Raw genomic sequence first — 26003 nt, 5'->3', positions numbered from 1 at the left:
ATAATGGTTCTGCATTACACAGGGGGAAGCTGTAATTTGTCATCTGGTTGGTGGGCGTTCCCACCTCTCTGCAGATGCTCCTGAGGGATTCTCCCAGTGCTGATTGTCACTACAATTCATTCTGTTGTTTTTGTTTTTGAATCCAAGGAGCGCAAGTTTCCCAAGTTTGTGTCCAAAGAAATGGAAAACATGTACATCGAGGAGCTGAAGTCATCTGTCAATCTCCTGATGGCCAACTTAGAGAGCATGCCTGTGTCTAAAGGAGGCTCCGAGTTCAAGCTGCAGAAGCTGAAGCGTAGTCACAACACCTCGATAATTGACATGGGAGAAGAAAATGAAAACCAGCTGTCCAAGTCAGACGTTGTGTTGTCATTCTCCCTGGAGGTGAGCTTCACACTGTGTTCCAGCAGGCAGCCTGCAAAACTGGTGGAACAGAAATTTCAGCAGCCAACTTCTGCAGAATTCAGACTTAACAGTTAGGTGGAGAGAGATCAGTAGGAGTCATTTTCTGATCTCCATGAGGAACAGTTCCTCTCTGAGTTACCAGAAGCTTTGCCTGTAGTCAGATGCTGTCCTTTCTGGCTTCTGATTATCTTGCTGGAAAAAAGTGTAAAAGATAAACCTGCTGTAAAAGAATTTCCTGCTGATGCCTATCTACTGGCTCAGAAATATGCCTGTCTGACTTCATAAGGCTTGTTTCTGACTGCACAGCAGTAACTCCAACCAAAGCCCCTCTCCCTGTATTGTTTCTAAAACCACTGCAATAAATGCAAGGATTGATTGGGCTTCTATGTTTTGCGATACCCCTGAGATGTGCACAGTAGGCTGGCTACTGCAGTTTGTTTTCTGCAGCACTAAGGGAACAAAACCAGAACCTCAGGCTGACAACTCTGCCTGCATAATGCTACAGGGGTTCCTCGTTGGCAGTTCTAGTTCTCAGTGTACTGAAACACACTGTAAATGTCAGTGTTTAATTATTGCCAGTTAGAGGTGTCACTTTATTTCTCTGCAAGCTTTGCTTCCTCTTTGGAAAATCATTGAAAATTGCTGAGGTTTGAATGCACCCAACAGATTGTGTGGAAATACTGTGGTTTGCTGGCTTGCCATTTGCTTTTTGTTGAGCTCTGAGTTTCTGCTGTGGGTTGAGCTGTTGGTCTGTACAGCCCAGGGGATGGCAGAGTGCTGCAGGGACACACGGTTTCCTCTGAAATAGGCTGTCTCTGTTCTGAAAGAAGTGCTGCTATAGCGCTGTTTTCAGCTGAGTTAATTGTTCTGTGCAAACATATCTGTGGTCTAGGCAATGTATTTACTCCATGGAATTATCAGCATCTCAGAGCACCAGTACAGAGATGTTGATTGTCAATGGATTTATGTTACGTTGTCAAAACAAGCACCAGGATGGGGTCAAAAACGTAGGATGTAGAAAAATAAGAAAATCCTGTTTTTGTGTAGTTTCCTGTTTATTTCTCTCCCTAAGGAGTCTCTTGCTCGATACACTGTGCCAGTGCAAAATGTACAGTGATGGTTGTCAAGTCTCAGAGTTTAACTCATTAGAGGGCTGAAACCATCTCTATAATATTCAGTTCAGTCTTTCTTAGAATAGGGCTGTGAACCCAGAGACAGTGCCTTCAGTGGCAGCTTCAAATAAAGCCTGACTTCTGAGTGTTACTGTACAGAGGAGCAGAGAACTATCACAAAGACCAGGACCTCTCTGTTGGAAAAGCCTGTGTAACGTGTATAGCTGTGAAAAGACTCATCCTTACAGTGGGATGTTGAAAATGCTTTGCTCCAGCTGAACCCTTCCAGTGGGAAGCAGCAGCAGAGTGAACTTCAGTGACTTCAGGAGGTGGCAGGTCTGTTTGCTGCTCTGCACACTGAACTCTTGCTCATCAGAGGGGAGCCAAGGCAGGCCTGCCAGTCTCCTCGTAGGCCTCCCTGGTGCCCCTGCTCCCTGCTCACCCAGCAGCACAGGGAAGCCCCCAGTTCTGCCTAACCCGTGGGATAATTGAGGTGTGAGGGAAGATCTCCTCTCACACCGCCTTCCTTTGCCCACAGGTCGTCATTATGGAGGTGCAGGGTCTGAAGTCATTGGCCCCCAACCGCATCGTGTACTGCACCATGGAAGTGGAAGGTGGTGAGAAACTGCAGACTGACCAGGCTGAAGCATCAAAGCCAACGTGAGTCTTGCTTTTCATTTCACTTATGCAGAGCACCACTCTGCAACTAAGAATGGCACATAAGCCTTGCCTGACCGAGGAAAAAAAAGGTGTTAATGACAGGCTTATGTCTCCTGTAGCATGTAACTTTGTGCCTGTACGTAAATACTTTGCTAAATAGGGATGGAGTTAAGCAGGTGCTTAGATGAGTACTTGTCTGAGTGTCCATCTGAACTGATGCCATCAGGTGTAGCTACATAATCTCATCCTTACTGGCAGGGTTTTGGCAGCTCTGTGAGGAAGGGAAACAGCAGCCACAGCTGGAGGTGGGACAGAAGAGTAGGGGAAGGCTTTGACTCGCTTGGTTAAAGTTGTGTCTGAGGCCCCGGTGCCTGGGTTAAGTTCAAGGGCAGAGTTTTGTTCTGTCCTCTTTGACCCAAACCACCCTACAACTCCCAACTCAGCCCTGTACTTTGCTTTTCCTGTTCCCTCCAGATGTTGTATTAGCCTGCAAGTAGTAATTAATCATTGTTAATTTGGAAGAAGAAAATGATGAATGGTTTATTTCCTTTCTGATTTGTTATATTCGTGACTTGAAACACAGTTCATGTGGCTTTGAGACTGTTTTCCTCTTGTTCACCACAGAGATTTCACTCTTTAATGGCATTTTGAGTGCACATCCTCGTATAATTTAAGTTGAAAGCTCTTCCAGAGATACTAGGTGGTGCAGGAGGGGCTGCCGTTGGGATGTTCCCTCTCTGATCCCATATCCTATTTCCTATGATGGACCAATCCCTAGTGATATTTCACCAGGAGCTTTCAAAGCTCATGGAAGGAAGGAAGCTTGGAACCGACTGAAACCGTGCAGTTGCATCACATGCAAATGCACGAGCACTGCAGGCAGATGGTTAAAGGGAGGTGCTCTCATGGAGGTGTCAGCTAACATCTTCCATCAGCTGCCATCCTCCCGCAGAGGCACAGAAAATGCTGATGCTTTGGACCCTGCAGAGTACCAGAAGAATAGGAATCTGCAGTAAGTTATTTAAACACAATATTCCCAATCAGGGGAAGTGCTGCAGCCTGGCTTACTTTTCAAAACACATTAAAATCTGCTTCAGAGAAGGAAGTAGGAGAGCTGCATGTGGAAGAAAATCTCCATAAGAACCTGCAGTTGTCACTATTTTAGGTTTTCTTGTTGCTTCAGTGAGGAAACTAGAGCTCTATTTGGAGGAAATTACTGTTCCCCTTATTAAATAGCAGACTTGCTGGTTTACACGTACTTTCTTATCTTGGTCTTTTCATTCCACTGTTGCTCTAAGAATCTGTCCTTCCTTATACAAGCCTTCTTGCTGTCAGCATTTATACAAGTGTTGTTTTGGAAATAAGGGATGCAGGAGTGAGCTCTTTAATTGAATGGGTCTTTTTATCGTAATGAAATGTACAGTGTCTGGGCAGAAAGCCATCAGCCCTCAGGAACATGCAGCCAACACTGAATGCTACGGCATGGTACAGGTTATGTAAGTCCATCACCCTCATCTCTGTGCTGACTTCCTACAGAGGTGCGAGTCGGGTTTGAAGTATTATGCATTGCTCCATCACTTGGGCAAATATATATGAAAAAGCCTAAGGGCTTGGCAGTTCCATTCGTTGAGGGCCCTGGGACTTACATCCAAAACCAAAAGCCACCCAAGCCAAGACTCTACAGTAACATTCCACAGAAACCAGAGACCATCACAGAAAACGTTGCCTTTTTCCTCCTTTGTGTTAGAAGTACATTGTTCACCTTGCTTCCTCGTGCAGGGGACGCCGAAGCTGAGTGAAAGCAGTTTACTGTACTTACTTTCTCCTCTTTAGACAAGAAGAAAAGAGAGAATGAACCAGATGTGACGTGTTTGTCATTTTGCTTAATACATGACTTGAATGCCCTCAGGTATTCCGGTGATGCACGCAGTGATAGGAACTGCTCAGAAAAGTCCTTGGCGTGTTTTGTCTGCTGTGTTGCAGACAAAAGATCTGTGCTGAGCCAAAATAGACTTCTGAAGTGTCCCTTGGATGCCAGCATCACTTTCACTGAGGTCATTCACACCACGTCTGCTCATGTATGTTTTGTCATAAGAAAAACACTCATTGGTGAAGAAACTAGATCAGGCAAAGCATGCTGAGCTACCCCATGGAGCCCCGTCGTGTTCCCCAGACCTGAAGTTTTTGTGTGTTTTTGCACTGGGTGCTGCATGGCCTGGATGCTGTGGGGCAGTTGAGGGGATATTGAGCATCACTGCTACAAAAGTGTGAGTATTGAAACAGGGAAGTTTACCCCTGCACATCCCAAATCATCTGTATCTCAGAGGCTCAAAAAATAGGAATGCAGCTTAAGTATCTGTGGGCAGATTAACACTGAAAAGAGTTCTGAAAAAATGAGGTATTCTCTCAGATTAAATTGTGATTCTTTCAACTGTGAGCAGTTTTTGAGAATCAGAAGCATCTTAGTGACTCTGGAGCCTGAATCCTGTTAGTGGAGCCTGGAAGAGGCAGGGTGAGCAGTGGGGTGTACCAGACAATCAGCTTGGTTGTGTATGAGGGGTTTGGCTCTCAGAATGGCAGTAAATAGTTGTCCTTTTTTTCTTCTTAGGCTCCATGTTGGATTCCTGACATTTGAAGCACAATCCCCTCATGTAAGGATTATCTGTCTCAGCACGAGTACTGAGGATGGCACAGTTCTAGAGAAAGGCAGACCTGAAATAGCAAGGGTTATTTCAGATCAGGCTTGCAGTGTATTATTAGTAGTGCTTTTAATAAGTTGTGTAAGAAAAAGCTTTTGTATTGTGCCCTAACCCACAAATGCCTCTACATAATATCCCAAATCCCAGTCCAGGCAGGATTTTATTGCTTTTTGCACTGGAACAGTATTGTTGCAGACTCTAAAGGGTTTTATTTCCCTGCCAGTTATCTTGATATCTTCTCTCTGCAAAAAACTCAGAGGGTGAAGTGGCTTCTGCACATCTCCAGCAGTGCCCTGCCAGGAGCTGCTTTTCTGATGTGGCAGTTTGCATGGCTGGAGAGCAAGGTGGCCAGCGAGCCAGGTGACAGCACCTCTGTCCCACAGTCTGCAAAAAGGCCGTGGGATATATTTGAATGTTGACCTATGCCTGTAGCAGCGCTCATGGGCTGTACCAGTGATTCACCTGCTCATAACACCACAATTCTTGGATGTGAGCAGAACAGAAGAAAGGAAGGAGACCTAAACAACAAGGTCCTTCGTGCCTTGTAAATAAATGCTGTATATCCACCTGGACATACTTCAGCGTGGAAATGAGTCTCATTCTCCCCTTGTTTACAGTAGTGAAAATCACTTGTACCTGCACTGAGCTCAGATGAACTGTCTGGGTTAAAAGCAGTAAGCAGGTGACTGGGAAAGAATGTGCATGGGGTAGTACTGGAGTAAAGACACTGGACTCTCACCTTAGTCCACATCAGGTCTTATGTTGCTCGTTACAGTCAAAGGCTTGAGCCTCATGCTCCCTTCAGAAACTCACTCTCAATTGAGCAATGTTGTTGGTAAACTTCTAAACTTCTCTGTCTCTGCCATCTTCCATTCCCTTAGATGTTGTGCCAGGAGACAGATGCCCTGCTTTATCCTTGTCACTGCTCCTGATGCTGCTCCCTGATTGACTTTCAGGGTGCTCAGATGGGTATGTTGTTTAGTTCTGCCCTGACAGGCTGCCCGTGTTTGGGTTCTCCCAAACCCTCTCCGCGAGCTTTATCACCTGATGAGTGTCTTAGCTTCAGATCGATATGCAGCATGCTACTGACCGTGAGCCCAGCAGGAGCTGCACCACATCCTCCCACAGTGCCCTGTGAGGGTCTCCTTCTGGGAGGTGGGCAGCAAATTGCAAAATCCTGCAGGAGGGGCGGCTGCAGGGCAGGGATGTCCTCTCCCTTTGCAGCAGGGGAAAGTCTGCTCTTTTCATTTGGGAAACCCCTGCCTCAGACACCGCAGTTTGAAGTGATGCTCAGTGGCTTTGCATGGAGTAGGAGCGTGCTAAGAGCATTTTGTTGCACGCAGTGTTTTGTTGGCACAGCTAGCTGGGAGATGCTGCGAGCGTTCCCCGGGGTAAAACAGCAAAGGTCCTTTTGAGATGAGCTCACATGTATGAATTACAAATAAATACTCCATACACTGTAGTACAAATTTAACTCCATTAAACTTATAAAGGGGTTTATACTAACATGAGCAGAAGCAGCATAGCCTAGTTCCAGTTGTGTATCCCCAGCACAGCTGGCGGTACAGTGTGTGCCTGTGGTGCCTTTCCAATGGGTGCAGCTCATGATAAAAAGCAAAGTAATAGGAAATTTCAGGAGGAGGCTTTTTTTCCCCCCCTCCCCTCCTTTGGATTTGCTTCAGCGTTAACGATAAGCTACCATAATTACCCAGACTGATTGGCTTCCATTTCCTCTTGCATGGTTTTGATTCACAGCTGTGCAGATGTTTAGGGCTCTTTTTCCTCAGAAAACCTACAGGAGCCTTATGATTGTATAAGGGCAGGTGATGGAGCCCTGGGTACAGCTAATGTGAGACACCAACACCTCTGGGATACCAAGCTGGGTGAGGCTCTGAGCAGTGTCAATCTTGGTCATTTTTTTTGTTGTCGTTTATTTTGGGGCAGCAAAGGAATGTCATTCACACACCAGGCATTGTGCCCATAGAACATCTCTCTTCTATGGCTGTTACCTGCAAAGTGAACTGTGGTCCTACTGCTCACCAGTACTATTGATAATTGTTACACGGTGTTGAAGAGTAATGAAATCTTGTTTCAATAGACTTGGCTCTTGTAGTTGTTCCTGTAGACTTGCCTGTGATATCAAGTAAATGCAAGCTCTGGCTGTGTTTTTTCTGACCTTTGGAGTGTATGTGGCATTGCTCTTGCATGGATTTTTTGATGTCTAGTAAGGGTTGAGCTCATGCACCTTTCTTTCACCCTGTTTTCTAGCCAGCTGTCTAAATTCTTGAGTGTTCCTATGCATTTGGGAATTATGTATTCCTGTGATAGCGCATACATTCAAATTTAAGTAGTCCAGAAGGTGTGATGATGCCCAAGGCAATTTTCATCTACACCCGTCTGCTGCATCACTCCGATGCATGCAATCAATGTTAAGATGGGCTAGCAAAGACCAAAAGGACATGGAAATGAGCCTAGGATCCAGTGTACTAAAATATTTGCTGAATTAAGAAGAGAGCTGCATAACAAAAGTCCTGGGGTACATTCAGTCTTCTTATTTAATATCCATGATTGGTGTTTAAAAAAAAAAAAACAAGCCATGCCTTCATCCAAGTTCTGCACGTCACCCGCCAAGTGCAAGGCAGGGGATCAGACATGAAAAGTGCCAAGTTGTTGGTTTATTTATCAAGTGCTGTGTACAAGTAGAGCACATTATTATTTAATGAAGGGTACTGCTATTGCTGTTGCTGAGCATTGTAGGAAGATACAGAGCATGGTTTAAAGAACAGCTTTAAAGAAGTGCTACTCTGCTCACTCCTGCCCAGACAGAGCTCTGGATGAAGGATTGGTTTAATGGAATGGCCAACTTTGACTGTCATTTGTCAACATTTTGGCTGTCTTTTATGAAGATGAAGGTGAAGACTTGTTTCCTTTGTGAACATGCTGAGGTCTCCTGAGCATGTGAGGGCTGAGTGAGCAGTAGCCCTGTGTGAGCAGCACAAAGGAAGCTGTGTGCCGTTGGCACTGCATGGGCAAAGACTTTGTACAGTTTTTGGCTTAGTTTACATCCAGGAGCTATTTCGCTGCTTTCTTCTTCTTAACTTTATAAGGGAGAGTTGGCTATATGCCAGTAATCTGTATTTTCAGAGAGAGGACTTCTCTTTCCTTTTCCATACCTGAATTTTCCTTAGTTTGGATTTCTTTCAGGGTGGTAAGATTTAATAGAAGTGATTAACCACATCTGAGTTAAATAGTTATTTGTATAAAGCATGTGGCTGTGTGGCTGGCTCAGTGGGACATCTTTGCACTGATTCAGCAGCAGGAATCTTTGCTCAGCTCCTGCATAGCATAGCAGTGAGAACATGCATGGTATTGCAGTGAGCTTATGCTAGAAGTGCTAACAACCACAGGTAGTAAATGCATGCAGACCGATTTCATGAATGAATCTTTGATTCCTTCCGTATCCTTAGCAGGCACACTGATAAAGTATTGTCAAGCACATAGGGTAGGCAGCCCTATAAAAGCAATTATTCTTTCAGTTCAGACCTCCCAATAAAAGGTAGCTGGGCTTACATTTCTATGTCCTCCTGCTGAGCTGTTTGCCTCTAACTGTAAAATCATAGTATTAAGCAGGAGCACAGGGCATTTTAAAAGCAGTCATCATTTAAATCACACCAAGTAATCACGGTGCTTATTTCTCTCATAAATGCTCTGAAGGTTGTGGCCTTGCCATAAATTCTCCTCCAAACCAGACCCATTTCTGCAGTAAAAAGCAGAGCCTGGGTGTGTGCTCCTGTGTGCACTGGGTGCCGCCGTGCTGGGTACAGGCATGTCAGAGGGACATCACTGGGGCAGGAATGCCATCTCGTGGCCGTGAATAGCTATTATGTGATGTAATCCATCTCCCATCCCTTCTTTCAGCAGCTGCCTTGTGTGCTGGTTGCAAGGTGCTCAGCAGGATGGGGTCCATATATGTGACATTGAGATGGTGTCTCAAAGCGGTGGGAAAACATGAACAGTCCCTGACTGCTGGAGGTTTGGAGAAATCCCTGGCTGTGGTAGGAGCTGCTCCATCCTTGTCTGCTCACCTTTTCCATAACACATTTAGTGCTATCTGCAGTGGTGTTTTGGGGTAAATAAGCACACTTTCCATAAGCAGAAGAATTTTTGATAATACTTTGTATTTTTTTGGCATTTGAGTGATGCACCCTCTGTGGGAAGGAGTTAGGAGTCCCAGGAAAGCATGGAATCTCAGAAAGCCGTTGAGTTGCCCATCAGGGCAGGTGTGCCTGTGCACAGCAGGAAGGCAACCACGGCCTGTGTGCCTACCAGGCAGTGAATTGTCTGCCACCTGCACACTGCCTATGTCAAAGCCAGCAGGTCTCACCTTCTAGGAAAGCCTTGAGGGAGCCTGATTTGTTAGTGCTGTCACTCCCACTTCAGCTTATTCCTTGGGGGTGGGGCTAAAAGGCTTTCCTACCAACAACAGAGACAAGAGGAAACAAATATGAGCAAAAATAGGACACACTGTCCTTCTGTGTCCGATCACCTTGGTTATCCCCTTTTGACACCCAGCAGCCATCCTCTTAGAGCAGGAGGAATCTCAGAGGAGACTGAGCAGGTCTTGGGAGCCAGGCTGTGTGATGGATACAAACCAGCCTTAATCCATTTCTGTAGGTGGAGTAGAAAGATACCTGTCTTCATGCCCAAACTTGGTTTCCTGGAGAGGACACTTTTGCATAGATGAAACCAGCATGTTCTCTGCCTCTAACTGTAGCCATTGGGGTTTTCATTTCAAACCTTTCTGTGCGCCTGCAGCAGTGGATGGACAGGGGCACTTGGAGGACAGGCTTCGTTTCATCTTTTTTCAGCCTCTCGATTGGGGTGAAGCAAGTTAAGGCCTAACTCCAGTGAATCTTAACTGAGTCTCCACTTACAATAGCAGGAGCCAGGACAGGTAACATGGGTACATCTGCATGGCAGACCCCAGGAAGCAGGTATATCCCTCTTCAGAGCTATCAGTCCCTGATGTTGTTTATTTCCACAGCTGTGACCTGTCTCATACCTCAGCATCCTTTCCTGCTGGTTAGAGATGAAATCCTTTCCTCTGTGACAGAGTTCCCTTTGAGGCCTGCAGTGCCACGTGAAATCCAGACTCAATCCCACAACAACTACCATACAGGTGGAATGATTTGACATTTTGCCAGTGGTTTGCTGCTGATGGGATACTTCACCAGCAGTGTGATGCACACCTGTGAAGCAAGCAGCCCATGTTTTCTTTCTTATTTTGGTATCTTTGTTCAACACAGTACTTAGTTTTTGAATAATATTTTTTCTAAATAACTTTTTTGTCTTTCTGTTACATATTAGGAGGAAGTTCTTCACACAGAGAGTGGTGAAGCACTGGAACAGGTTGCCCAAGGAGGCTGTGGATGCCCCATCCCTGGAGGCATTCAAGGCCAGGCTGGATGTGGCTCTGGGCAGCCTGGTCTGCTGGTTGGTGACCCTGCACGTAGCAGGGGGTTGGAACTGGATGATCATTGTCCTTTTCAACCCAGCCCCTTCTATGATTCTATGATATTATTCTATGATCTCTCTATAAGTGATGTATCACCAGCTGACCTAAAGGTAGGTCTGTAGTCTTACTGTAAAACATGACGAATCATTTTGTAGCTGTTCCAGCCCAGTGTCTCAGCCTGGCTTTGCTCTGTGGGCTTCTCTTGCAGGAGTGGGGCCCCATATGAATCAATGCCCACTGAGACAAGTCTGTGAGTCACAACAACGTGTGACCTAGCCATGTGTTTTCCTAAAAACCCTCAAAACCCCTTAGTTTTTCTTTTCCCTTAGTTTGTTTTTTCTTTTTGAAATTCCAAAGACACAAACTGAAAACCTTTGCTATTAAATATAAAATATTAGCTATTGCCATTACCCACAAGAGCAGCAAAAAAAATATCTGTTTTCCTAGAGGCATTGCTATGCCCTAGTTCTTTTTATGACTTCTTTGTGGGCCAGCTGCTGAAGGTATGGGTGCCTCCTATGCCATGCATTGCAGACCCATCCCCTGCTCTGTTGTTGCCTTGCTAACACCTCCCCAGTGGCCACTCGTGCAGGGATCTGCACGTGGGCTGTGCTGGCAGCTGTGCATCATTCCTAGAAATTTGCAGAGACTCATTTCTGAAAATGAAATTAACGTTTTCAGCCTGGCAGAATGAATGCTGTCCCTGCGCCAGGTTGTCCTGCTGAGCGGAGTAAATCTGTGCTTACTCTGCAGTACAGAGCTGCTGCTTCACAGGGAGGTGAGAAGGCAGCTTGGGAAGCTCACCAGGGACTATTACCTTAGTCATCAGCTTCTGCCTACTGTTCTCAAATAGCCGGTGTATGGGAAGAATTAGAGAATATAACAAAAAGCTTTGCAGCAGGCTTCTCCAACATATAAGTAACAGTTAAACACTGTTACATTTAATTTATTCGTTGTTGCTATCTCAAGAAATTGGTAAAAATGAATGATGCCTCAACACTGCAGTTAGGGAAGCGAGTGTTGCTTATTCCATTGGCTGCAGGAAGGCAAGTTTGCTCTGTGCCTTTTCTAATATTGCTTGAGCTTCAGGCATCTGTGATGCCCCAAGAACTAAAGCTGCTCCCTGGAAAGGTCTCTTCTGGGAGGTGGAGAGCGGGCTGAAGAAGGAAACCATCACTTCTTAGGCAGGATTTTGAGAGAATGTAAATGCACACAGACTGTAGCAGTGCAGCCACATTCCTGCACCAAGCAGCCATGCCAGTTTTGCCCTGGACCAGGACCACATACGTGGTGTCCCCCACAGTGAGGTGGCATGTCCCAGCTCCTGCTGTGTATGTTGGCTGTAAGGTACATCTGCAGTGAACACACGTAGGGAAGAGTGTAGCTCTTCTTTAATACTTTTTACTTTTATTTTCTGTCTGTTCTCCATTTGTTTCATGCAAGCTGCTGGGCAAACTTCTTTCAATAAATGTATCTGGAGAGAGAGAAAAGGTGTCCTCCAGCAGTTCTGAAGCCCATGAAAACTGATCATAGATCACTTTTAAATGTCAACCCTTTCTAAAGCAAATCACTCTCCAGCTGCTCCCACGTTAGCCTACTGACAGACTGAGCTGGTTAGCGGGGCTGATTCATGGCCCAGTGATATAATTCAGTTGCACTTGTTCGTTATTTACAGAAGTCACAGGCATCGGTGCTCTAGCTGGATGAAGTTACAGGACTGTGGATGGAAGAAGGCTCTCACCTTTGTAAAATGAGTCAGGGGCTGTATAGGCTTGCTAGAGACAACACGATATGAATGATAGGATTTAATTCATTCCCCTGGATATTAATATGTAAGTTCAGTGCTTGTAAGGTCATTGGTGTGAATGTTTCCCTTAGAGGCACGTAAGCACTAGAGGTGAATAGAAATGATGAAATCAGTGTCTCTCAAGGACAGCTGAGAAAATTCTTAACTCCTGTAAGCAGGCTGCTGTGAAGAGAAACAACCAGACTCAGAGATCTGCTGCCTGGTGTACTATGCAACACAGTAGGGACAAGACCCCAGAAGCCTTGTAGTTATATCCCAAATAGTGTTCTCATACATACTGAGCAGTGTGCAATTAGCAGCATCGTGGTCTTTGAGTGATTTTGTCTTTATGGCTTCAGAGTAGTACCTTCTCTTCTGGATATACATTATTTGTTTCATTCACAAAAATACTCTCGCTCTTCTAGGCAGTGTTGTTAGTAATGTTGATAGTACCTTTAAGGAAGTATTTTCCTAAAGCTTCCACGTAGCCTACAGTGATGATCTGCCTATTTTGCTTGTAAAAAGTAAAGCAAGTTAAACTCATAGAAGGTAAAACAGATTGTCAGGTTAGCAGCTGGGGCGGATCTCACCCTCTGATTTTTTGCAGCCATGAGAGTTTAGCTGCTCATACCAAATTTGATGCCTAACTGGAACCCTGGAGATGCAAGTAGGTCCAAATGATACCACTGGAATACCGCAGATGGCACAAATAGGACTATAATTCTAGCACAGTCCTTATGCATGGCATTAATTCCTGGCTAACTTCAGGTTTTGGGATACATTAGGCAGTAAGACATGCTGGGCTGAAGGTTCAGGTGGCATTCAGGCTATTAATATGGTTCTACCTGAGAAGGCACTGTCAGGATTTTGATGCTCGCATACTTTTTGTATATTGCTTGTATCCTTTTGTTTTGCTGATGTATTATTGCTTTCAAATATAAGCATGGATTCTGACATGAGGAAGAGATGGTGGCTATTTCTTGATAGAATTTGCCCAGAATGGGTCCAAAGGCACTTTCCTAACAAATCAATTTCTGCAGTAATAACTTGCTTAAGTATAACATGTGAAAATGAAAGCACTACATTGTTATTCGTTCAAAAGTATCCTAATACCTAACTATTGTCCAGAACTAATTTTGTGTACAATAACTTAATACACAGCACAGATAAACTGCTTACTTGATTGAATACAAATGGTATTTCAATGATATGAATTATGGCCTTATGCTGAGCATCACTATGGCAACTAATGACATCACTGCAGGCTTCAACCTGCACAGAACCCAACTTCTGAGGGTCTCTGTTTGCTGGCGTGGATCTTTTCATGGCAATTGGGGGTATAAATATGTAAACACCACAGTGTTGTCAAGGGTTGCTATGTGTATTTACTGTCATTGGAAAGATTTATTCCCTTTGTGGTTAATGTTGTTCTCGTGAAGGAAACCTAATGAAAATTACTGTTTGTATTTGGTTAGTAACATTTGTTGATAGCATATGGTCTGGGAGTGCTTCAGCAAATAAGAGCTTTTTAATAGTAAACAGAGATATGAGTTCTATAAAGCAGCTGCTGTCAAAATAACACAGCGTAAGGTTGGATATTTTATTACTTTCTCCTCTTATCCAAATGAAGCTTATCTTCCCAATTTTTCCTTGCTAGTGACAGTGCAGTTCTTTTTAAGAGAGAAATCATGATCTACAATTAGAAAATTAGGCTGTTTCTTGGTTCTCATGTTTCAAACATACATTAGGAAGCTGATGCATCACATGTGAGTGAGATGTAGTATTGGCATCTGACTGGAACTGCAGTGCTGTAAGTAATTTCTGCCAAACACATGCTCCGTGGCACTTTGATGCATCCTCCTATAAGACGAAACATAGAACAGGACACTGGAAAAGAAAACATCAGAGCAAAGCTGATGAGGGAACCAAATTTGTTAATCAACTCTGCACTGAACATGCTCATCTCCTGAACTCAGTTGGACTAGATAGGCTTAGAGAGCAAAGCATTAAACCATATTCCTTGTACACATAAGAAAACAATTACTTTTCCCAATAATTTCTAAAATACAGAAGATGCTGTTTGGTATTTCTGTCTGAAGAACACGTAATTTAGTGTTTTCCTTGTCGTTTCAAGGGAACTGCCCTTCTTCAGCAGAGGACCTAGTTTGAGGACAGTAGGAAATGCAAAAATCATAAATAGGATGAGGATGAATAGGAGTGGTTAGTGAGATGCTGTAGTTCTCATCTGACTTGCACTACTTTAGGTTGTGTCATGTATTCCATCACATCACTCTGATGTGTTTGTTGCTCATGGCATGTTGTTTGTTTCTTTTAGTCTGTAAAAAACACCTCTGTGATTCACCTTCAAGCTTGCTTGTACACTTCGCATGAGTTTTGAAGTGCAATGAATATTCAAGGTCTTTGGGAACAACGTGGAAATCTAGCTCATGATGAATTAAAGGAACAGAGACAGTAGCTCTTATCTGTTAGCTTCATGTTGGGCTTCAGCATGGTCAGGTGTTGAGGACCATCCTCTTTGCAGCAGAGCCATCCTTCCAGCCATCCCTCTGCCCTTCACCTTCAGCTGAGCTGTTCTCTTCTAACAAGGGCAAGTGCTGAGTCAGGAGTGCTTTGCTTAGCCCTGCCTGGAAGTTTGTGTCTTGCTTTATTCTAATAACTTCCTAATTCTCTAAGATGTAGAAATCTTGAAACATGTCTGTAAACTCTCAAACATAAAAGCACCATGGTTTCTTAGCTCTGTAGAAGGCATATTTTTTTTCTTTCTCTGCTACTTTTAAACTTGTTTAAAGCTTCCAAAAAGACATTAATTCAAGTTTCACTTAATTTTTGTTCCAAGATGCTGTTCAGTCTGTTCTTGTTTGCCAGACACATTTCCTGAATCAGAAAAACCCTATGCAGGTGAATAATTTGAGGTGTTGGTGTGAATGGTACCACTGCTGAGCCTGTTTGAAAAGCTTTGGGCTTTGGGATGTTGAGCTGACTTGGCGTTTCACAGATCTCCTTTACCTGTGTTCTTTCTGAATCAAAGCTGACTGTTGTGTAAGTTCTGGGTAACTTTAAAAGAGTAGTCTTTCTGTAACTGAAATAGAGCTCAGCTGGGGGTGGTAATGAGTAGAAGCAACCCAAGATGAAATTAATGCATTGATTCGTGAGAAGAGGGCTCTGAAGTTCATGAACAGGTTCTGCATGTTTGGAGGGATCTGCTGGGCACATGAGACCTCCAGAAGTTGCAACAAGGATTAGCAGTGAGTCCCGGGGTTTGGCATTGCTCCCTAGAGACCAGCAGGTTGTCACCACTGATTAGCTGAAGAAAGGGAGTAAGTGAACTAGAGGGATCCATTCAGAAAACATAGCAGGAAAGCTGCTAATCCAGGCGAGGTGGAAAGAGACGACCTTTCCTTGCCACACAGTGTGGTTACGAGCACAGAGAGCCTTGTGCTCTGGTTTTCCAGCACAGCAGCATCTCCTGGTCCAGGGCTGGAATACTGTCCAGGTGCTTGCCCTGGCACAAGTGTTGCCTCTGTCTGCAGCAAGTGCTGGCTATGCTGGGGTGTGAGCAATGAGCACGGGATGGGGAATGCAGCAGGGAAGATGGAGTGGTACCCGTGGGAGCACATGGCTCTGTAAGGTACCAGTGTGCAGCTGCTGCCACCTCCTGCATCCTGCGAGGATGCTCATCACTGGAGTGCAGATGGGCCCTCCTGGCTCACCAGGCAGCGGCTCCAGCTGCAGCAAGCTGCTCACTGGGGATTTGAGGCACAGCTTTCCCAAATCTCTGCAGCAGGACAAGGACAAGCCAGGGTCAGCTTTCTCTGTGCTGGCCCAAGTGGCTGTGCAGTCCTGTCTCAGCTGGGGTAAGAACAGGGCCCAGGGGGAAAGCGTCTGCAGGAAAATGCAATGAGCTGGTCTCCATGTGTTCTCTGATGTCCTGGTTCAGAAGAAACCTGTTATGTGGCTGATTGGAAGACTTCCTCATGCCTATCACTGAATCTTCCCCTGCGGTGCTGCAAGTCCTTGTATCCCTAGCAAGCCTCCGTAGACTTGCACAAGGGAGGTCAGCTGCAGAGAGAGTTCCCATTGCAAGGCTCAAAATGGTAACTTTGGCAATCTATGTTGCAGGCTGTGGGTGCAACCCTGTGCCTGGAACTCATGGTATTGTACTCCCCAAGGAACTGTTAGTTGCACATATTTTCCTACCATACTGCAGCTTAAGGCTAGCAGCCTTAACTGAACTTGACTTTTCAGGAAAGGGTCTTAGGATGCACTATTGTGCACTATCCTGTGGTTCATTCGGCTTCCCTAGCACTGCTTTCTAAGCCTCAATACCTACCAGGAAGAGAACTCTTGGAGTACAAATAATAGATGGTGCTTAGGGTTCATTATGTGCTTGAAAGGTGGCCGTTTCTGGCCCTTGCCATCCCCTCCCCATGCAGCTAGTGTCCTGCTCTGCAGTCCCACCTAGCTGGGTTTACTCTGTATCGTGGCTTGAGCCTAAATCTGGGCTAGAGGGCTGGGTTGAGCCTCAGAAGAGAACCCAGGTTAAATGTGACATTTCTTCAGGAAAGGAAAACTTGACTGTGAACCTGGAAATGAGAGGTTAATTAGCCAAGAGAAGTGCAGAGGCATGAGTGATTACAGATGTCCTAGGTGCAGGTGTTCTCCACATTCTCAGATTCTGTTGTAACTATACAGGCTGTCACTGCCAGAGACATATTGTTCTTTCTTTCTAAATCAGTTCTCTTAATTTTGATTTCATGCTGCTTCCAAATACCATCTTTTCTCCCAAAAGTACCATCGTAGTTTTTCCAAACATCTGTCCCCTCAGTTCCCTAAGAAGATAATTAATACCCTTGTCACTCAGTCAGCCCAACAACTTCAGCTTGTGCCAGGCACGACATTTGTGGTTAACCATTGCCCACCCAAGCAGCTACTGGCCTGTGAGTAGAGCTGAGCATGTCTCTATTTTTGCAGCTGGGGCACCCAAGGAGACTTCACGACAACCCATGCGCTTCCTGCAGTGAAGGTGAAGCTGTTCACAGAGAGTACGGGTGTGCTGGCACTGGAGGACAAAGAGCTTGGGAGGGTAAGGACATTTTGAGTTTAACAATTTTTCCTTCTGGCCCTGCTTTTCTAGAGAAATCTCTCCCGTACGGAAATATCTTTGGAGGACAACATGCTCTGCTTCTTTGCCAAGCTTCAGGAGGGAAAGAAAGCAAGCTCTCCACTGCTGGAAAGTAATGCACCTCGCATGCTGTCTTTGTTGTTAGTTTTTAATGGCAGCATTTCAGCTGGCTGTGCCTGCACTGAGCAAAAGCGAAGGATCTTGTGTGTGATACTGGCAGTCCGGAAAGCTTTAGAAGTTGCTTACGGAAATGGACATTCCTGAGGCAGAAAAGGGGATTATGCTGTAGCAAAAAGAGGGGTTTTAAGTTTGGCAGGAGTGTGTTAAGCTACTCTCATATCTACTGAACAGCCAGTGCACAGCTTGAGCATCTGAAAGCACTGATGGCAGTACTTACGGCAAAATGCTTGAAATCCTGACTCCCCCAGGGACTGTGGCTTAGCCCCTGGCTTCAGTGGGATTGGGCTAAGGAGTGGAAGTGAGAGTCCACTGCCCCTGTCAGTGGTGTTAATAGCAAGGAGCTTGCATTGCCCTGGCACCAGCCATCAGGACATCAAAGCCGCCCTTCTCACTCCATCAATACCCCTCACCTGTGGTCCCTATGCCAGAGCCCTGGGACTGATGTCCTTCCAGCACCACAGCCCACTGTATCTGTGGACAGTACTTCTCTAGGGTTTTAAGACACTTCACTTAGTCTCCATGGATTTTTTGCATCTTGCAGCTGTTCATTTGTCACAGTCTATGCCTAAGCAAACTTTGCCACCCCCTTCCTCAGCTCCCTTGGCAAGAGAGGCCTCCTTGGTGACATGGGCTGGCGTCCCTTGTTCCTTAGCTGCACTCAAAGTTGGGGAGAAGAAAGCAGCCTTGAAGAGCCTGTACCACACACGCAAGGTGAAGCCTTTTAATCCGACCCAGTGAGAAAATCCCGGTCTGGAGTCATCCCACAACCTGGGTATGAAAAGCTGGAAGTTGTGAAGGATCCCATGGTCTGACCTTGAGGTCATGGATGGTAGAAACCTCACCAAGCCTGATGTGGATTCCCCAGCGCTGGCATCACCAAGGATGCTCCACAGCCACATTGTGACTTTGAAGCACTAACAAGATTTTTCACTCATGCTGTTCATGCAAATGCCAAAGGTTCTTTTAGGTCTCAGTGAGTTGTTGCTCTAATTTATATCTTTACAGCGGAGAGCACCACAGATAATTTTGTCTTGTATAATTTGTGTTCATTTTGACCATTTGTCTTTTCGCATTCTCGTAACGCCCTTTGTTCTTGCACTTGAGAGAGAGAAAAGCAGAGTTCTCCTGCTTTCCTTGTCTCATTTTTCTCTTCAAGAACAGTCGTGTCCTCTCCAGACTTTCCTCATCCACAGCTCAGTCCTTCTTTCTCGCTGCCTCTCTTCCTCTTCCCCTTCCCCTCTCTTTTTCAAAAGAAGGGTGACCCCAGCAGGCTGCAGCACTCCAACTGCAGACCCGCGCTTGCTTTGAGGCACTGCATCATAACATTTCCAGGATTATTTTCTAAACCACATTGTTCCAACAGCCCGGTACCTCCCTTCATCCACTGCTGCCTGCTGAGCAGAGCTTTTCACCCAGCGATCCACAATGCCACTGAGAGCTTTTTTTCCCCAGAGTGGTTACGCTCTCTGCAGACCCGCTTGCTTTGTAGGCCTCGTTTCCACTGACTGCCATGAGCAGCGCTGACTTTGCTGCTCTCGGGAAGCAATTAGCCCTGCGCCTTGTTGTGAGAAATATGTCAGGCCCCAGCACGGCCCTGTTGCCCCGAGGTACGGAAGAACTGGCCGTGCCAACGCACGTGAATCCTGATCCGGCGGGAAGCCATTGCACCCGGAGAGCTCCTGAAATCCCAAGAATGTGGGCCAGCAGCAGCGGGCACGGGGCAGTTTCCTCTGGCTGGCGGCCACCGGTGCTTTGAGCAGGCTGAACTTCAAAGGGACGCGCGGGTGCCTGCAGCGGCTGAGATGACGCGTGTCCGATCGGGCCACGTCAGGATTTCTTTTTAACAAAATAATGAAACCGGGAGCGTGCTAAGCCCCTGATTTAGTTGTTTGAATGGGCATGAACCTGTCTACGAAGAGAGAAGGGAAGCAAAGTCTCCGTGGAGCAGTTTTATACACAAAAACACCCATGCTTAGCTGCCCTTTGAGAAGAGGCTTTGTGCTCTGCCAGGCCGGCACAATGCTCACTTTCTATTGCAAGTGTTGAGCTGGCAGCCAGCCGGCACTCCTCACTGCACTGCTTGTGTCGGAGGGAGAGCTGGAAAGAGCTCCCAAGCCCCGAGCTGCTGGATGGGCAGCTGAAGCCATGGGAATCCGTCCTGGCCCTATTGAAGCCAGTGGCAAAGCGCCTGCAGACCTCAGCCAAGGCTTCATCCACTGTGAGGAGGGGAAGAGCCATGAATTGCAACAACACTGCACAAAGTTTATGCTCCTTTTGATGAAAAAAAGTTAGAAATCAAAGCAGAGAGTATCCCAAACACCCCGAGTGGCTCCTGCCTTGTGGGGATGTGCAGGTTAATGCAAGGCCTTGGTATTGGGTCATGCTCAGAGCTTGGGCCCATCCATGTTTCTAACATCACCCATGTGCAGGACTCACTGCTTTTCTTCAGGTTTTGCTGAAATACAGGTATTTTTTCCAAGAGGGGTAAATTAGAAGAAACTGATGTTGCTCAGTTAATCTAGGTGACTCATAGATTCTTGCCAGAGAAAGCATGAATGTAATTCAGTAAAGGAGGTGTGAAAAAATGTTTATGAAAAAGAGTGAACTTCAAAATCTACTGATGTTAACCTTAGGCTTTGGAAGAGACAATTTTTAAACTCAATTATCAGAGGCTAATAGCATCAGGTGTATTTTAGTGGGAGAAAAAGCCTGCTTTGTTGGCTTAGCAGTAAAGGGAGTATCTCTGGAATATGAGCATAGTTTGTCTGGAGTTTGGCAGGAACCTGGACAAAGCATGAGTGAGTAATGAGTGATGGAAGCACAGCAAATAACAAGGGTGAATGCTGCCATTTGAAAAGGAGTATGCTTGCATAAATGTTAATGGATTTAGAGGAGATTCATCTCACTGCAGTATACTGGAGACTGTAATGAATTTGCATCCAGCAAAGTCACCTTTGAGAGAGAAATTGTTGGAAAAGAAAGGGGCGTAGGAGGCAGAGAGCATCAGAGAGGGCATAATTCTGATGTGAAGACAGCTATAGCTCTGCTATGCTTCCATTCACTTTGCAGATAGACATTTTACAGTCATAGGGTTAAGCCACTTTAGAGGACACATAGAAATATGAGGAGAAAACTGTGACTGCTGTGTAGTTCTTGAAGAATATTCTGTGGCTTGCTGACAGAGTGAGATGCTGTGCTTCATGGGATGATGAATGAGTGGAAAAGCACAGCTATGAACAGAAGGGATTACTTGAAGCCTTCCAGTTTCTTTGATTAGCTGAGCACTGCCACTGGTATTCATCTGCACAGCTCCACTGAAATCCCTGGTGTTGCACTGATTTGCCCCAGCTGGAGATTGCCCCATCATTTCCTCTCTGCATGAAATGAAAGCAGAAAGTGCTGCAGCCACTGCTGTCATGATATGTGCTGCACATTTGATCTGTTGTTGTAGCACAGTCAGACACACTGACCTATCTACAAGGTTGTCTACTGCAGCTAGTCTTGCCAGTAAGCAAAATAACAGAGTAACTTCATCAGTTTGATGTTAGTGATTGATAAACCATTTTAGGTATGTTCTGTGGTGGACCTCACATGGAAGCATCAGGAAGGTGAGAGGCTGGCAAAGTTGTATGGCTCTAAAAGTGGAGGTCGGCAGCAGGCAACCTCAGCAAAAATTTATTGGTAGTTTGCTGATCACATCAGTCCATCATCGCTTCTAGACTGATTTGCCTGGATAACTGCAAGCTTGTTTACTGTCCACTTTCCTTAAACAGCTGCAAGATGGAAACCGATAAATGCAGTTCTGTTCTGCCCAACCCTATAAACAAGGGCACATTGAGGACTCAGAGAATGTATTAACTAATCTCAAAATAATAAGCTGTATGTTAAAACAACTAAGAGAAGTTAGTTTCAGTGGTGGAAATAGAAATTTCCAGGCTGACTTTCAGAGCTCTTTTGCTGTGCTGCAGTAAAACTCACGTTGAGAACAATTTTTAATGTTCTTGCTTTTGATGCTTGCAGGTTGTTCTCCATCCCACTCCCAACAGCCCAAAGCAGTCAGAGTGGCACAAAATGACAGTTTCCAAAAATTGCCCAGATCAAGACCTGAAGATCAAGCTTGCTGTACGAATGGATAAGCCCCAAAACATGAAGCACTCTGGGTAAGTGTCTTTATCCGAATTCCATTTGTTTTGCATGAGCATTAGAAAATCTTTCTTAAGATTCTGAAAGTGAATCTTTATCTCAGGTTCACAGGAGATCAAAAGAAATGTAAGTATAGAAATGGCATTAGTTTGGTCATTTATAAGGCATTTTCGATATTCTTAGCATAGGTATGCATTCCTAATACATATCAGCCAAACAATTTAAATTTTAAATGGTATTCCTTGGGAAATTGGTAGATTTCTTCCTTCCTTTAAGGAAATAAGAAGTGAACTGCCTAACTCTCTTACTGGTAGGTTGTAAAAATTTCCTAAGTTATTCCGTGTTTCCCCGTGTTGACATCTCATAACCTAAAAAACAGTGCACCTTCCGCTTGAAATAAACTCCAGTGTGATCATCATTATTTATACAGAGATGCACAGTACAACTAAACAGCAGTTGCCTGGAGAGAGGCAAGAGAATGTAAGTAGAACTAACAAAGTGAGGTGTTAAAAGGGGAATCTCTCCCCTCTGTGCATCGGTATCAGAGGATTTGGGGCCAAGGGGATCCCCATTTTCCTCTCCAGCGTCCACATGTCCCACACAGGGACAGAAGAGGTTGAGACGCTGTAGGAATTTTTTTAGTTCAAGATTATGTAATTCCTGTGCACTGTAACCTGACCTGAGCTGGCCAAAAGGGAGTCATTCCTATCTTTTCCTGGTGCCCAGAAGCAAACACTGAGACATGCTTTTCACTGGTAATGCAATTACAAATTAGATCATCTTTGGGAAGATGTAGCTAATGTCATTGTCAAGGCTTTCCTCTCTTTGCTCTTCACAGCTGAGGATGTGATAAAAAGTAGAAATTATCTAGGAAAATCACTGCTTTGATTAACTCTTTATCTAGTATCATTTTTGGGCTATAAAAGTAACTTTGCTTTGTTTTTGTTTTCTTAATATTTTGTTAGGTTCAATCCATTAGATGGATTAAATCATGCATCTTTCTTTTAATTTCTTTTCCTCATCCTCCTGTCTTCTCTGTTAATGAGATCAGAGCCAATAGCCAGATGTGAAGTTTAATTTTTCCACTGTGAGCACAGCACGCAAAGCAAAAAAGGAACAGCTCTCCTGTCATGCTTGTTTCCTTGATCAGGTCTGATGGCAACAGGGCTGAGCAGTCCTGCCTTTTCTTGTGCTCTTTACAACTAACATTTAATATACAAGATGGTGCTGGAAACAATGTGATTTGTAATATTAGCTTGCTATCATAACTGAGGTTGTCTTTCTGCTTGTTTTAGTTGCAGTAGCAAACAGGACAATTATTTCCCTGTTCTCGAGCTCAAAGCCCACTCAGTGCCCACATTAGCACAATACATGGAATTTTGTAGCTTAAACATTCACCATGTACATACTTTGAATCTCTTCTAGTATAAAAAGCCACCAGCATAACCAAAAAGGAATTGTTTTCTATTTATAGAGCCAGAACCAAAGTAATTATAATGATACGTAAAACATATTAGTGCTGAACAATGTCTTTGTAATTACTCCTAGTCTGGTGCTGCTATTTTTGCCAGTGTTTGTATTACAGTGTCACAGCAGCTGCTTCATCACAGAGATTAAATGCTAATTTTGACATTAATTTTAAAAGTTAATTCTTCCTTTGTGGTACACAGTAAATTCACTCCTTCTTAGAAATTATTCAGTTTGCTCATAGCCAAGCAATTTCAAGGAATTCATCTTCAGCTGTTCAGCAAAGTGACCTGGTTTAGTCAGTCCCTGTATGGTGGGGTCCCTGGCGCTGCCTTTGATGCAGTAAGGTGCCCTCTCGTTGACACTTCCCCTCAGCCAAATGGTTTTGTGAAGGCTTAAAGCAACACTTAGGGTTTCTTTCTCTTAATTCTGCCATTGCAAATGTATTCACCCATCTGACCACATAGCAGCTATTCACTGGCATTAAAGGGCTTCTGGATTCTGAGCAAGCTGTAAAAAACAAAAAGGAAGAAAGGAATAATACTGTGTAACATCGAGACTCTGGGAGCTTTTTGTGTCTCTTTCTTTACAGGTTATTCGTTCAGGCTAGAAATAATCACATTCAGTAATGCTGCCAAACTTGAGAGTCTTGTAATTACTCCTTCTTCTGCATTAACTTTGGTTTCTAGCTGTGAAGAAAAGATACTGTAAACAACAGCTTGTCATTTGTGTACTGAATTCACTTATTCTTTTCTCCTAGATATTTATGGGCCATTGGTAAAAATGTTTGGAAGAGATGGAAGAAACGATTCTTTGTTCTGGTGCAGGTAACAGATTTACCTATAAGTGACTTTAAATTACAACATGAAGTATTTGTTCTGATCTTTTACAGTGCTTTGTAGCTGCTGCAAAACTGTGGTTCTGCATAGGTTCTTTGTTAAGTCCTGGGTCTTTTTTTTCCAGTTGTGGACATCGTCTCAAGGACAACCCTGTTGCAAATCACTAGCTAGGAGTTCTGTGATGCAACTGAATGCTTGATGAAATGGAGTAACAGTTTTAGGGAGGAAATTAGTGAGATGGGAAGGAAGCTCAGTGTTGGCTGGAGGTACTTGAGTGCTCCCTTTTCAGCCTCCAGGTCAAGTTTCAAGGCTCTTGAAATCTACAGATGTTTCATCATTGGCTGCATCAGAGTCGGTATTTCAGTTCTGATGCTTATCTAATCTTCAAAATCATTGCTCATTCTTTTTTCCTTTTCTTTCCTATTTTCTGCCCTCCCACTTTCAGTAGACCTGTATATTATTGGTTAATAATTTCAAGTAAACGGATGGAAGGTGTTTTACATGAGCTAAGAGGATCTGGTCAGTACTTGACGTGTTACGTCTTCCCTTACCTTCCTGATGGCAGCTGAAAGCACTGAACCCAAAGACGTGTGGGGCCCTGGTCTGGGTGGCTGCATCTTCACCCTAGCCTGATCAACACTGCCACAGAGCACACCGGGATCCATCTCTCCCTCTCTCCTGCCCGCATTCCCTAGGCTGTGCTGTCTCCAACTATGAGAAATAAAAAAATTAGATAGTTGCCTGTGTCTGTCCAAGCAGCATATTTAGATTTAGGTTAAAAATGATGAGGTTAGGGCATTTGTAAACCATTCTCAGAACATCTCATTTGCAAATACACCCTTCATGCAGGGACCAGCCAGGTAGAAGGGGATCCCACAACTGGATGGGGGTCCCAAAGAGGTAGAAGAGGCCATGATTAAGGAAAAACCTTTGGGGAATGCTGCACAACGAGCCTGTTTTTATGCAGGTGTTAAGGGATTGCTTTTCTCTGTCCATTTTCTTGTCTGTGTTCTGTGCTGAAATTAAAAGTGCTGTGGCAATATGTGATCACCTGTAAAGCAGCCTGTCCTTGAGAGGCAGCTCATTTCTGCAGAATTCTCAGGAGCATTTTCCTTGTGAGCAGTTCTTCAAGATGGGATCCTTTTTCAGAGAGCGTCTGTGTATAACAGGACTATTCCTCTTTCCTAAAATAGCTTCTTCCATATCAAAGTTTGTCAGTACTTCTGTGTGTGAGGCTCTGCAGGTGTGGCCACTAACCCCCACGTTTCTCTTAGGAGTCTTCATCTGGCCTTTCTGTGGGGTTGCAGCTCTTTCTCTCATCTTCAGTTGCTATATATTTCTCAGCTTGCAAAGGAACTGAAGCGCTCATTATTCCATGTTTTCTTCTGTTACTAGGTCTGTATTCGTCAGTTGGCATATGCAAGTAGAATTTGGCCAGAAAAGCAGTTCATTTGAATAAGATGAGCAGACTTTTGCCCCCAGAGAGTCTCTGTAGCCCACCTCAGAAATTCCAGCTGCCGCTGCAGCTCCTCTGTTACGTTACCGTTTGCTCAACATTTGGTGCAATGTAAAGTGTTCTGCCGTACATCAAATATAAACAAGAAACACTCTCTATGCAGTCCCTCAGATGTAGTTTGAGCATATTGAACATGTCAGCAGGCAATAAAGATGGAATAAAAATACTTTGCTGTCCGTATGTTTGTCATTTGCTTTTCATGCAATGCAAAGGATGGGTGCTGATATGAGCAGGGATTGGCAGTAAAGGTGTTGATGTCCAGAATGCTCTGAACTCTGCTGAGCACAGACAGGGAGTAGCCCCAGCAGGACAGTGAGCTGGCCTGGCTGCAGGAAGAATGGACAGGGATCAGGCTGTGTTTTAGGAGTTCAGTCAGCTGCACCAGGCTCCTGTTGGCACCAGTGCCAAGAGCTGGAGTTCAAAGCATAAAATCTCTTTGGGATATCGCAGTGAGGTCAGCATCTGACACTGCCTACAGGTCAGGGCTGTAAGTGTGGATGAATAAATATTTCCTTTCTCATCCCTCGTCTCTGTCCCT

General features: G+C 44.7%; 1 protein-coding gene across 5 annotated transcripts in view; it reads left to right on the top strand.

The window, feature by feature from the left end:
• Nucleotides 1–26003, top strand: part of CADPS (calcium dependent secretion activator) — a 175060-nt gene that overhangs the window by 58461 nt on the left and 90596 nt on the right. For all 5 annotated transcript variants that reach the window (XM_085236221.1, XM_085236218.1, XM_085236220.1 and 2 more), the window contains exons 5-9: nucleotides 148–384; nucleotides 2056–2177; nucleotides 17170–17281; nucleotides 21521–21660; nucleotides 23871–23937. In XM_085236221.1, coding sequence (XP_085092347.1) covers nucleotides 148–384; nucleotides 2056–2177; nucleotides 17170–17281; nucleotides 21521–21660; nucleotides 23871–23937 — 678 coding nt within the window. The remainder of the gene's footprint in view (nucleotides 1–147; nucleotides 385–2055; nucleotides 2178–17169; nucleotides 17282–21520; nucleotides 21661–23870; nucleotides 23938–26003) is intronic.

Source organism: Meleagris gallopavo, chromosome 14 (genome assembly GCF_905368555.1).
Source record: "Meleagris gallopavo chromosome 14, MGAL_WU_HG_1.1, whole genome shotgun sequence".
Classification (NCBI taxonomy): Eukaryota; Metazoa; Chordata; class Aves; order Galliformes; family Phasianidae; genus Meleagris; species Meleagris gallopavo.
Note: the sequence above shows the minus strand (reverse complement) of the source record. Positions and strands in the feature narration are given on the sequence as shown.